The sequence below is a fragment of the Sceloporus undulatus genome, chromosome 3, assembly GCF_019175285.1.
Source record: "Sceloporus undulatus isolate JIND9_A2432 ecotype Alabama chromosome 3, SceUnd_v1.1, whole genome shotgun sequence".
Lineage (NCBI taxonomy): Eukaryota > Metazoa > Chordata > Lepidosauria > Squamata > Phrynosomatidae > Sceloporus > Sceloporus undulatus.
Window position 1 is genome coordinate 1,800,430 of NC_056524.1, and position 11,289 is coordinate 1,811,718.

The 11,289-nt window shown below is 52.1% G+C and overlaps 3 protein-coding genes across 5 annotated transcripts in view; 1 reads left to right on the top strand and 2 right to left on the bottom strand.

Annotated features, from left to right (window-relative positions):
- Nucleotides 1-9,079, bottom strand: part of TRIM3 (tripartite motif containing 3) — a 27,609-nt gene extending 18,530 nt beyond the window's left edge. The window contains exons 1-2 of one of the 3 annotated variants that reach the window (XM_042460244.1): nucleotides 8,640-9,079; nucleotides 6,826-7,028 (exon numbers count right to left, since the gene is read on the bottom strand). In XM_042460244.1, coding sequence (XP_042316178.1) covers nucleotides 6,826-6,956 — 131 coding nt within the window. In that variant the 5' untranslated portion in view covers nucleotides 6,957-7,028; nucleotides 8,640-9,079. Of the gene's footprint in view, nucleotides 1-6,825; nucleotides 7,029-7,916; nucleotides 8,049-8,639 lie in introns of those variants that run through there. The other 2 variants (XM_042460246.1, XM_042460245.1) reach the window with 2 other exon arrangements.
- Nucleotides 1-11,289, bottom strand: part of FHIP1B (FHF complex subunit HOOK interacting protein 1B) — a 620,510-nt gene that overhangs the window by 263,175 nt on the left and 346,046 nt on the right. The window lies entirely within an intron of this gene.
- Nucleotides 1-11,289, top strand: part of CCKBR (cholecystokinin B receptor) — a 540,140-nt gene that overhangs the window by 169,992 nt on the left and 358,859 nt on the right.

Genomic DNA, 11,289 nt, shown 5'->3' on the forward strand with positions numbered 1-11,289 from the left:
GATGATGATGATGATGATGATGATGATGATGATGATGATGATGATGATGATTGGACTCTTGTTATCTACTGGGGTTTGATTCCAGGACCCACTGTGGATACCTAAATCCATGGATGCTCAAGTCCCATTAAATACAATGGGGTAGTAAAATAGTGTCTCTTATATGAAACAGAAAACTAACGGTTTGCTTTTTTGGAATTTAGGGAGCCAGCATAGTGGATTTGAGTGATTTGAGCACTGGACCATGACTCTGGAGACCAGGGTTGAAATCCTGGCTTTTCCATGGAAACCCACTGGGTGACCTTAGACAAGTCATACTCGCTCACCCTCAGCGGATAGCAATGGCAAACCCTCGCTGAACAAATCTTGCCAAGGAAAATATTTTCCCCTTAGTGTTGCCATAACTTGGAAAAACTTGGAAGGTGCACAGCAACAACATTTTTGGAATTTTTAAAATTATTTTCAAGCTATGGATATTTAAATAATAATAATAATAATAATAATAATAATAATAATAATAATAATAATTATTATTATTATTACCCCGCCTTTCCAAAAAAAAATCCATGGACACAGAGGGCTGACTGCAAACAATTAAAATGATGGTAGAATTCAAAGATATAGCCATGTTAGTCTGCAGAATCAGTATGTGGAGAGATCTTGTAGCCCCTTTGAGACTAACTGGAAGAAAGAAATTGGCAGCACGAGCTTTCGTAGACTTCAGTCTAATTCCTCAGATGCATTTATGCACCTCAAATGCATCTGAGGAAGTAAACAGAAGTCTTCAAAAGCTCATGCTGCCAATTTCTTTCTTCCAGTTAGTCTCAAAGGGGCTACAAGATCTCTCCACAATTAAAATGATGGCCATCCTTCAAGGCACAACCTCCATTGCCCTGGAGAAATACCCACAGCGGGACCAAAACGCTTGAGACTCATGTTTACTTGTGCGTTCAGGGAATTAATTTTTGCCACACAACACAACACAGAGACCCCTTTCCTGGCAGCCTGTCCTGTGGTCACCCACACACCACATATTCCCACTTCCAGCATCCCATGTGGTTCACCCTCCTGGCTTCTTTTCAAGCTGTGAAAGAGTCCTGTTCCTTTCACAGGGAATGTGCTCCTTGCATCCTATGCCAACCACTCCAGGAAGGCAGAGCATGGTTAGGCTTAAAATGTATGAAGAAGGTAAGAACAGTAGAAGGTACTGTCAATCTGAGACACTCTTCTCTCCCAAACCACTAATAATAACCATGCACAGGACACAGCTGCAGTCCCATCTCCAGGCTGGAATTTTGTTGTTGTTGGGTGCCTTCAAATCATTTCCAAGTTATGGCAACCCTAAGGCAAACCTGTTATGGGGGTTTCATGGCAAAATCTTTTTCAGAAGAGATTTGCCATTGCCTTCCCCTGAAGCTGGGTGAGTGCGACTTGCCCAAAGTCACCCAGCGAGTTTCATGGCCAAGCTTGGAATTGAATCCTGGTCTCCAGAGTCATGGTCCAGTGTGTTATGCCATGCTGGCTTAAATCTAGAAAGACTGGTGCAGTCTTCCAAGGTTGCCTGCCTTTCAGGCATAAGGCAGATGCCCAATTAGCACTTCCATGGCTGGAGAGCAAGAAAACAGCTGCCACTTTCATGGCCAATGCTAGACAAGTAGGGCTTGGAGTCCAAAGAAGCCAGGCCACCAGCAGCCCTAGTGTAGCTCCAGCCCAACCTCTCCACTGTTTTGGCCATGTCCCTGCAAATGAACCAAAGCTCTTTGTGAGAAGGTGTGGCTGAATCTCCCTAGAATTCATTCTGGAGGAACCCCCTTCTTGCCATAGTCAGCCAGTCTTGGTGGGCATTCCTGCCAACCCACCAGGGGCAATAATAGCCAACCTCAGAGCAACGTGAGGAAGAGTTTTAAAGTGCGTATCCTACAGGATCCATGCTTGGCCTCTGTACCCACAGCATTCTTACTTAGGAGTAGGAATGGGGTGGCGACTTTTAAGCTGCTTATCCCCAGAAATTTTCTGGAAAAAAATCAGATGTCCAAGTGACAAATTAGGCTAGATGTGAGCTCTGGCATGAGGCGGCAGCAAACAGGACAAACACCATTACTCGCCTGCATTCAAGAGCAACGACAGCAAAGTACCATGGAGGGTGAAGGAATAGAAGGCATGCTTATCAAATTTGCAGATGACACCAAATTAGGAGGAGTAGCTAATACTCCAAAGGGCAGGATCAAAATTCAAAATGACCTTAATAGACTAGAAAGCTGGGCCAAAGCGAACAAAATGAAATTCAACACGGAGAAATGTAAGGCAGAAAAAATGAAATGCATAGATATAGGATCATGGGGGACACCTGGCTGAACAAGAGACTTCTACGTGTGAAAGGGATCTAGGAGTCCAAGTAGACCACAAATATAAAATGAGTCAACAGTGTGATGTGGCAGCTAACAAAGCCAATGCGATTCTAGGCTGCATCAATAGAAGTATAGTGTCTAGCTCAAGAAAAGTAATAGTGCCACTATATTCTGCTCTATTCTGCTCTGGAACTTGGAATATTATGTCCAGGTCTGGGCATCACAATTTTAAAAGATGTTGAGAAACTGGAGTGTGTCCAAAGGAGGGTGACTAAAATGGTGAAGTGTCTGGAAACCATGAAGCCCTGTGAGGAACAACTCAGGGATCTGGGGATGTTTAGCCTGGAGAAGAGAAGGTTAAGAGGTGATATGAGAGCCCTGTTTAAATACTTGAAGGGATGTCATACTGAGGAGGGAGCTAACTTATTTTCTGCTGCTCCAGAGAACAGGACCCAATGGAGCAATGGATACAAGCTCCAGGAAAAGAGATTCCAGCTCAACATTGGGAAGAACTTAGTGACAGTAAGGGCTGTTCAACAGTGAAACACACTCCTTCTTCAGAGATTGTGGTGGAGTCTCCTTCCTTAGAGGTCTTTAAACAGAGGCAGTATGGCCATCTGTCAGGGATGCTTTGATTGTGAGTTCCTGCATGGCAGAAGGGGGGGGGGTTGGATGGCCCTTGTGGTCTCTTCCAAATCTATGATTCTATGGAGTATCAAATGCTTTCCACTCCAGACAAACAAAGCAGTAGGGAGGCGGGAGAAGTAAGAGGATCAGGATCCAAAGGCTGAAAGAAAGGGGATAGCCAGGCTCTGTAGCTACCAAGAACCAAGACCCAAAGGGTGGCGTCAGGCTGTGTCAGCAACTTCTGAGGAGAGAGGTTTCATGCCTCAAAGGATGACATAGGAAGGTGGTATATATCCAGGAGTAGCTATGTTGACCATATAGCACAGTACAATATCATCCAAAATCCACAAAACAGTCATACATTTATTGGGCCAATCAAAATGCACAAAATACATGTTGCAATCTTTTGAAGCTCCACTGACTTCTTCATCAGGCAAAGGTATTAAAAGTCACACAGGAGGGGGGAAATAGTGCGTGGGTGTGACACATGGTACAGGTCTTATGGCAAAGGATGTTGTAATGACTTCAACTTAGAGGTGACTATGCTCTCCTGATGGCTGTAACCTGACCTATGAAAGCTAAGAAGAAATCTGTACAAGATGCTGATGACAAGACAAAGTGGCAAAGAGTGGCTGTGTTCTCCATTTCCCCTGACTGGGAGCTTCCTGGGAAAGGCAGCAAGGAGAGACTGCAGCCCAAACTGTGAATTTGGCCTAGAAAGGCACTCTTTTAGTATGGATGAAGACAGAAGCCAAGGTTCCAGCTGAATGGACTTATGGGCAGGGAAAAGGACTGGTCTGGATGGAAGGGAGAGCAACCAAAATGGTGAAGGGTCTGGAAACCATAAAGCCCTATGAGGAAAGACTTGGGGAGCTGGGGATGTTTAGCCTGAAGAAGAGAAGTTTAAGAGGTGACATGATAGCTCTATTTCAATATTTGAAGGGGTATCATATTGAGGAGGGAGCCAGCTTGTTTTCTGCTGCTCCAGAGACTAGGACACAGAACAGTGGATGCAAAATGCAGGCAAAGAGATTCCACCTTAACATTAGGAGGAACTTTCTGACAGTAAGAGAAGGCACTGTCTTGGAAAGTGATGGAGGTGCTTTGATTGTGAGTTCCTGCATGGCAGAATGGGGTTGACTCTAGTGGTCTCTTCCAACTCCAGCAATGGATTCAAGTTACAAGAAAAGAGATTCTACCTAAACATTAGGAGGAACTTCCTGACAGTAAGAGCTGTTTGACAGTGGACGATGCTGCCTTGGAAAGTGGTGGAATCTCCTCCTTTGCAGGTTTTTAAAGAGAGGCTGGATGGCCATCTTCCTGGACTGCTTGGATGATGGTGTTTTCCTGCATAGCGGAATAGGGTTGGGCTGGATGGTCCTTGGGGTCTCTTCCAACTCTATGAACCAATGTTAGGCAGCACTGCTCTTCCAAAGAGGCAAAATAAAAATAAACCGCCCGTACGTCTCCTCCTGGGGTCAGACCTCTCTATGAGAGACAGAAGAGATCCTCCCATCCACTCGGATGGAGTCCTCAGATGTGATCCAACCAGGATGCAGCAGAATGTGTCTCGGCTGCTCATGCCAGGATGCTTCTGGACTAGACTACTGTAATATGCTCTTTGTGGAGCTGCCTTTGATAACAGCTCAGAAGCGTCCTCCAGTGCAAAATGCAGTTGCCAGGATGCTTGTGGGGGACAAGTGTTGAGAACCCATGATGCCACTTCTGCATCCGCTGCACCAGCTGCCTACTCGGTTCTGAGCCCAATTCAAAGCACGGGCATTGACCTTGAAAGTGCTGGAGGGCCTGGGATCCAAGTTGCTTGAAGGACCACTTGCACCCATACAACAAATCTGTGCTAAGATGGGCTGCAGAGACCCCCTTCCCCACAGGCCAGGCGACAGGATTGTTCAGACCGGCCAATATGAAAGACGGAGCCTTTTCCATGGTGTCCCAACGTAGCTTGGGTTCCCTCCCTTTTTGCCTTCTAGATAGGTCCATAAAGATGTCAATTGCCATCTACCTTTAATTTAAAAAGGTAGAGTTCTCAGGTCCAAAACGCACTGCAGAAATAATCCAGATTGAGACCGCTTTCACTGCCCTGGTTCAGTGGTAGGGAATCCTGGGAATTACTGTCTAGCTTATTGTGGCCCCAGAGCTCTCTGGCAGTGTGTTTTGGACTCTAGTCAGCTTTATGTGTGTTAAATCATTTTAAGCCTTTGGTGCTGCAGTTTTCTAGCCTCCTCAATTTTACTATTTAAGCTATTTTAAACTCTTTTTTGTATTGACTGCACACCTGGCTTGGAAAGGACTACGTTCTGGCAGCCAGCACAGAAACTCTTGAATCAGACAGATCAATTAATAAAATCTGGTTCTAGCCTTGTATTAGGCCTCCATCCCTCCTGCTCCCAAGGCTGACTTGCTTACTGTGGGCAGTAACTTGAAATCCATTTAATTAGGTTTCCAAAGTCTGTGCAGAGGCCTCAAGGAGAGAGCAATGCAAACCACAAGTCAAGCTATTTCTGCACCCAATTGAAAGGCTCCAGCATACAACTCTTAAAGCAGAACAGCACAGTTTTTATGGGACCCTGAAAATCTCAGACCCCTTTCTTCTAGTCCTCATAGAACCATAAGAGATGGAAGGCACCTCAAGGGTCACCTAGTCCCACCCTTGCCAGGCCCAAATACACACTTAAATCATGAGTGGAGGACCAATGTGGTTTGAGCGTTGAACTAGGACACTAGGAGACCAGGGTTCGAATCCCGTCTCAGCCATGGAAACCCACTGCATGACCTTGGGCAAGTCACATTCCCTCAGCCACAAAGGATGGCAATGCCAGACCCCTTTCTGAAGAAACGTGCCAATAAAACCCTGTGATAGGTTCACCTTAGGGTCACTATAAGTCGGAAATGACTTGGAAGCAAACAACAACAAGGACGAGGAGGAGTGGGGAAAAGAGGTGGAGATCTTAAATTGCTTTGGCATAGTGTAAACATCTATCTATCCAGAGTACCAGCTTAGTGCAACATACCTGGGACAATGTGTGTTTACACACCACACTGCATACTTTAATGCGCTACAGCAATCACACCTTTTGCATGTACAACTGCATTTCTTTTGCCAACAACTGCTATGCTTGCAATCACAAAAGTCGCTGTGTACACATAGGTCGATAGCACAATACACTGCTGTAGCACTGTTATTTGCCTTTAATGGCTATGGCTGCCTCCTGTGGAACTATGGGATTTGTAGTTTAGAGAAGTCCAAGAGCTCTCTGAGTGAGACTTCTATATATGACCTTTCCGAAACTGCAAATCCCAGGATGCCACAGGAGCCAGCCATAGCAATTAAAAGTGGAATAATAGCACTTTAACAATGCGGTGTGATGTTGTCCTTAGTGCCACATCCCGCTGTTGCCCATCTCTTAACGGCATGCTGCCCACAGCCTGCCAGCACCTGCAGAGATACAACACACAACACACAAACTGGATGCTCTCGAGCTGACCCACTACGTTTTGCTGCCTGAGACTGAGCTGTAAATACCACATATACATGCCCAAGCAAGGCTCATGGCACCCAAAGCCAACCCGGTTATTTTGGGCACTTGAGACACAAAAACCCACACAGCCCTGGCAACACTGCCACCAACAAAGCCAAGCCCCAGAGACCAGCTACCTGACCCCAGGCAAACAGATGGACCAATGGACAGGCAAGGAAGGCTGCCCTTTCCCTGCAAGGCCAGATGACCAGTAAAAGGCTGGGCCTCCTGGGAAGAGGGGCTGCAGCCAGGCCACGCACCCCTTGCCGTCCCTCTCCCAGCGCTGACCACTGACCCACGGCTGCTCTCACCTCTCGCAGAAGGTGTGGAGACAGGGCAGCACCTTGGGGTTGTGGTAGCGGTCCAGGCAGATGCTGCACACCAGGAACTGCTTGTCGATCTGCCGCACCACCGGGCTGGAACTGGACTCCCGCTTTGCCATGGTGCCGGGTGGGTGATGCTGGTGCTGGCCCCCTGAACGGCGGTGCTGGTGACAGCACCCTCTGCCTCAGGCCTGTCAGAGATGGAGGAAAGGGGAGAAGAGAGAGAGAGAGAGAAGAGAAAGCCCACACAGCTCAGCCAGAGGGGTGGCATCCTTTGGGCACTGGTCCATCCAACCCACCTATCCTCACCCCCTCCCCATTGCTGACCGCTCCTCTCACCAACCCTTCTGACCACTTGGCATACTCCTCCATAAATGCACAGCAGATGCTGACACAACACCATCCATACCCCTTAACTGACAAGCAAGGGGGTGCCAGGCAGTGTGCAGTGCATATGATAGGCAGTGTGTCCCACATGTGCCAAGGGGGTACCAGACAGTGTGCACTGCGTGTGCCAAAGGGGTGCCAGGGCATATGCACTGCATGTGCCAAGAGGTTGCCAAGAAGCGTGCCCCACATGTGCCAAAGTTGTGTGAGGCAGTATGCACCACATGTACCAAGGGGGTGCCAGGGCATATGCATTGCATGTGCCAAGGGGGTGCCAGGCAGCATGCACCATAAATGCCTAGGGAGTGCCAGGTATTGTGCACCACAAATGCCAAGGGGATGCCAGGAGGTACGCGCTGTATGTGCCATGGGGGTGCCAAGCAGCATGCACCGCAAGTGCCAAGGGAGTGCCAGGGAGTTTGCACCAGATATGCCAAGGGGGTGCCATGCAGCGTGGGCAGCTTCTCCTGCCGGGCCGCTCCGCCGCCCTCCCTCCTGGCTTCCTTCTCTGCCAAGCGGGCGCTGGAGAGTCTGCCAGGCGCCTGGCAGCCGAGAAGGGGTCGTGCCCGGGGCTGCCCGGCTGTCGGCTGCCCAGCCAACCCTGCCCTGGCCTGTCCGGAGCCCAGCCTAAGGCCTCCCGCCCCGCCCCACCGGCCCTCCAGTCCAGCCGGGACCCGGGCAGTGGGCCTCACCCTCCCTGGGGCCAGCCCTGGGCGACGAGGCCGGCTGGGTCGGGGTCTGCCCTTCCGGGTGCCCCCCGGGCTCCGTCCTGTCCTGCCCCCCCGCCGCCGCCGCCTCCTCCTCCTCTCCTTCCCCAGAAGGAAGGCAGCGCGGGGCGGGGCCCAGGAAGGAGCCCGGGAGGAGGGAGGGAGGGAGGAGAGGGGCAGGGCAAAGGAGCCCAGGGAAGGGGCAGGCAGCTGGGCAAGGAAGGCAAAGGAAGGCAGAGCTGTGCCAGGCTGAGAGCCCAGGGAGAGGCAGGCAGTGGGATGCCAGGCAGCTGGGCAGGGCAGGGCAGAGCAGTGCCAGGCAAAGCAGAGAAGCCAATGGGGGTGGGGGCAAGGAGGGCAATGGGGTGCCATGCAGCTGGACAAGAGAGAGAAAAAAGGGCAAGGGAGGCAGAGCAAGCAGAGCTGTGCCAGGCAGCTGGGCAGGGCAGAGCAGCCAAGGGAAGAAGGCAAAGCAGAGAAGCCGCCCGGTGGAGGCGGGCAAGGTGGGCCAGGCAGCTGGGCAGGGCAGAGGAGCCAAAGGCGGAGGGCAAAGCGTTGTGCCAGGCAGCTGGGCCGGATTCTGGGGGGAGGGGGATTGGGCGAGGCCCCCTCCCCTGCCCCCCCCCGGATCCTCATCCTCTTTCGGGAGGGAGGGGTCAGGGCCTCCCCCTTGAGTCCTGCTGCCGGGGGCTGGCCAGGGAGACTCACCGGGGCCGGGGGTCCCATCCGGGCGGGTGCCTGGGGGTCCCTCATCCCGTCCCCGGAGGAGGAGGAGAGGCTGCTGCAGCGGGCGGCGGGGGCTGCCTGGGCCCCGGATCACCGCATCCTCCCCCTTCGCTGCTGCTGCTGCTGCTGCTGCCGCCGCCTTTGCCGCCGCTTTGGCTGCTGTGGGGCCGGAAGGAACCACTGCGGAGCCCCGGAGGGGGGGGGGGGAGGGACACGGCCTTGGCCCAGAAGCCCCTCGGATTGTGGCCCCGGGGGCTTGGCTTCCTCAGAGCCCCCCTTCCAGGCCCCTTCCTCCGAAGCCCCCCGTTGGGCTCGATCCCCGGCTGCCCTGAGAGGGAGGCCGCCCTCCCCGCCCCTTCCCCCCCCGGCCTGGCAATGGTTTCGCCCGCGACGGAGCTGCTGCGGCAGCAGGGCTTGGAAGGAGGGGGCCTCCGTCCGCAGTGCCCGAGAGGGAGGGAGCCTCCTTTCCGACTCAGCCAAGGAGGAAGGGATGGGGGAAGAAAGGGCGAGGGCAGGGTTGCCATGGCAACTGCAGCCTCGCACAAGGTACCCGAGGGGTACCAGCTGCCAGGGAAGGATGCTCCGCCGCCCAGGCTGCCAGCCCCCCCCCCCGGCCCCCCGGGACTCACCCCCCCCGGAGGCGCGGCGGGGGCCTCCGCCGCCACGGGCCCCCTCTCCCGGGAAAAAGGGGGGGGGGGGGTGTTGGACCAGGCAGCTCCCATCAGCCCCTGCCCAGGAGAGGAATGCTGGGAGATGCAGTCCAGCCACATCAAGAGGGAGGGAGAGAGGGAAGACAGGAAGGAGGGCGCCGCCGCCGCCGCCGCTGCTCCGCAAACTCCTCCAAAAGGCGCGTCACAAGTCACTCTCTCTCAGCCTCAGGGGTGGCCATGGCAAACCCCCTCTGAACAAAGCTTGCCAAGAAAAACCCATGCTAGGGCCGCCCTAGAATCCTAGGATCCTCGAGTTGGAAGAGACCCCAAGAAGGGCCCTGATCCAGTCCAAGGCCCTTCTTCTGCCATGCAGGCCATCTCAAGGCCTCCCCATGAAGAGAGGGCCATCCAAAGAAGGAGACTCCACTGCTCTCCGAGGGAAATGTGTCCCACTCTTCAAGGCCTCTTCGCATGAAAGTCCTCCTAATGCTGAGCTGGACTCTCTTTAGCTGGGCTTCTTGCCTCCATTGCCCTGGGCCCTATTCGCTGGAGCCAGCGCTGCTCAGCAAGGATGACAGAAGGCTAGCAACCACAATGAAAAAGCTTGGGCTTCCCCAGCCCAAGAGAGGACTGTGGGTTTCCATGGAGAGGCAGAGACCTTGGCAAGGGATTGATTAAAGAGTTAGTCCAGAATCACCTAGTTAGCCTAAATGAAGTCATAGAATCATAGAGTTGGAAAAGACCCCAAGAAGGGCCCTGATCCAGTCCAAGCCCCTTCTTCTGCTGCCATGCAGGAACTCACAATCCAAGCACTCCGGACAGATGGCCATCCAGCCTCTGCTTAAAGGCCTCCAGAGAAGGAGGCTGCACCACACTCTGCAGGGCCAGATGGACTGCATCCCAGGGTATGGAAGGTGCTTGCTGGCGTACTTGCAGAATCACTCATTTGGAAACTTCTGTGGGTTTAAAATGCCGCAGCCAGAACACCAACCAAGCCCCCCCCCCCCCCCCACAACTCCCAAGTTGCAACAGCTCCACTGGCTGCCAGTTGGTTTCCAGGCATGGTCCAAAAGGTGGTTTTGGACCTGTTAAGCCCAGGTGATGCAGGTCTAGGGCTTGGAAGTGCACTTGGACGCCATGGGTGTCCTGCATTCAAGGAGGTGGCCTCAAATGCCCCCCAAGTATCCCTCTGGCACCACTGTACCCACATCCTGGCCTGGAAGCCACAGCAAGCCTGGTCTCTCCTGGGCAGCTGGGCATGCAGAGCCATTCCTCCTGGCAGATCCTGTTTGTCCAGTTCTGGAGGAGTGAGTGGGTGAGGGGAGGCCACAGAGGCCAGGCCTGGCCAGGATGGGGCAAACAAAGCAGCAAGGGGAATGGCAGGCAAGGGATGCTTTGTGTTGGAAGATCTCAGCATTCACTCTCCCCTTCCTCAGATAGGATTTCCTGCATGCAAACATCCCATTTGCTTCTACTAAACCACAGGGTAAAAATACCTTTGTAGCCCAATAAACAAACCGTATGATTCAGCTCACTTCTTTTAGGAAGCTTCTCTCACACAAAGAGAGTCTCCCTTTGCTTCTTCTGCCTGGTCCCCCATCTTCCTTCTCTCTCAACTTGTTTTTTTTTAAAGATGATGAGATAAAAACTTCTTCTTCTACCCAAAATATCCATTAGCCAATGTTAGACCATAGCATTGATGCATATGTAGATTCAAACCATTAGTAAACTTTTGCTTGACCTGCAAGCTACTTGTGCTTGTTGCTTTTGAGGCAGTATCCGTCCTTAGAGAAGCACTTCCGGACAAGGACACGTTTCTGCTACTCTGCTGATATAAAGCTAGACCCTAACCGACTTGGCTTTGATGGTTTGGGTGTTAAAAATATTGGATGTTTAAATATTTTTGTTTCCTAATCCAAGGCTGAAACCTTAGGAAACCTGAGCTGCCCACACTTTGTACCAAAAGGAGATGCCACCTCTAA